Source organism: Diadema antillarum, unplaced genomic scaffold, assembly GCF_040938485.1.
Source record: "Diadema antillarum isolate AM-2024a unplaced genomic scaffold, OU_Dant_1.0 seq00000732_RagTag, whole genome shotgun sequence".
NCBI lineage: Eukaryota > Metazoa > Echinodermata > Echinoidea > Diadematoida > Diadematidae > Diadema > Diadema antillarum.
Window position 1 is genome coordinate 1481153 of NW_027271633.1, and position 1586 is coordinate 1482738.

Genomic DNA, 1586 nt, shown 5'->3' on the forward strand with positions numbered 1-1586 from the left:
CTCACATCTTTCACCATTGACTATGTATGTATAATACATACAAGCAGAAATATAATTGAATATAGTGTATCAATAAGTTTCTTACCTTGACAAAAGAAGAAGGGAGGAGACACGTCTTAGTGGGTTGTATGGGCACAAGCAGCAATCAAAAAGTGATGGGTTAGGTGATGCTGCTTTGGCCACATGCTACCCTCTCCTTTGTTCTCGACTCTTCCACTCTTGTGCAGGGGTGAGAGAAGATCTCTCACAGAGGGGTTATGTTTCACATAGGACATAGCTTATATAACAAAAAAAAAAATGGGGGGGGCATATTTTCCTGTGGGTTCTACATTAATCATTTAACTTACACTATAATAATTGATTGCAAGTCAATTTTTCGATGGATCTGTATATCTAAGGATGTGTTTGGTGCAACACATGTTAAAGATTGTCAGACGGAGAAGTGGCTGTGCTAGGGCATAGGCAAGAGGATTGAGTGTGCTGTTACCGTAGGATATCCAAAGTACTATGTTTCGTATTTCCGTGGAATACGGCAACCTGGTGAATAGCAGTGGATTGACGGAGAAGAGGACCAGCGTTAGAGTAGCTGGAAGCCACGTCAAGAAAAACGTTACCACGACAAAAGTCAGGGTACGTATTGCCTTGTTTCCTTTCGATGATTTATGTGCCTTGCTCTTGCGTGCTTGATTTGGTGCTGCTCCAGTGATTCCTGCTATGGGTGTACGACCTAGAGCGTCGGACGATGGTTCATCCCCGTCTTGCAATAAAGCTGGAGTAAGTGCTGATTCCAAAGCATGGTTGGCTGAGACGTGTGGATTACTTGACTCGGCTCCCTCGAAATTCGTATTAACATGACACCCTTTTTCTTGTGACTCGCCCACCTTACGTCTACCAATCACCTTTGATTCCTCAATGCTAATGTTTGCTATCATTTGAGACCTTCCAGTCCTGTCAAGTACCTTTCCCGCCAGGGTACTTCTCCAAAGCGACGCTTAGCCAGCGTCGTTTCTTTTGTCATTCCCCGACGTCAGATCGCCGAGCGTCATGGTGCTGTAATAGATGCGAATGCACAGCACAGTGACGGCCACAAATGGGATGACACTCATCAAGAGGACAACGACAATACTCACTACAAAATGGGTGGCATAGTTGGGAAGACACAGGCCCGAGGCCCCCTTCCTTCCACTTTGCCGAAGAAAGTCCCAGAGCGGTCCGATGCCCATCCAGAGCATAAAAGGAAGGAGCCAAGTAAATAAATTTGCAATCATGGCCCATCGCTTGTTTTTCATCTTGTAATGATGCAGAGGATACGACGTTGCTAGGTAACGATCGAAGCAGATGACGACGATTCCGAAGACGGAAACGCCCAGCAGCGCGTGCTGGAGTCCCAAGAAAACGTGACAGAAGGTTTGGCCCAAAACCCAAGTCCTGCCCAAGAGAAGAAACGTCGCGCGAATCGGCATACACACTAAACCAACGAGGAGGTCGGCCACGGTCATGTTGATGATGTAGTAGTTGCTGTATGTCCGTAGCTTCCTCTCGTCGTAGAATGCCACGAGAATGAGAAAATTTGAAACAATAGTCAT

The 1586-nt window shown here is 46.1% G+C and overlaps 1 protein-coding gene across 1 annotated transcript; it reads right to left on the bottom strand.

The window, feature by feature from the left end:
- Positions 1–992: 992 nt before the first annotated feature.
- LOC139738288 (muscarinic acetylcholine receptor M5-like) lies at positions 993–1586 on the bottom strand. The gene has a single exon (XM_071648933.1). It carries the CDS (start codon positions 1584–1586, stop codon positions 993–995), a length of 594 nt encoding a protein of 197 aa, XP_071505034.1.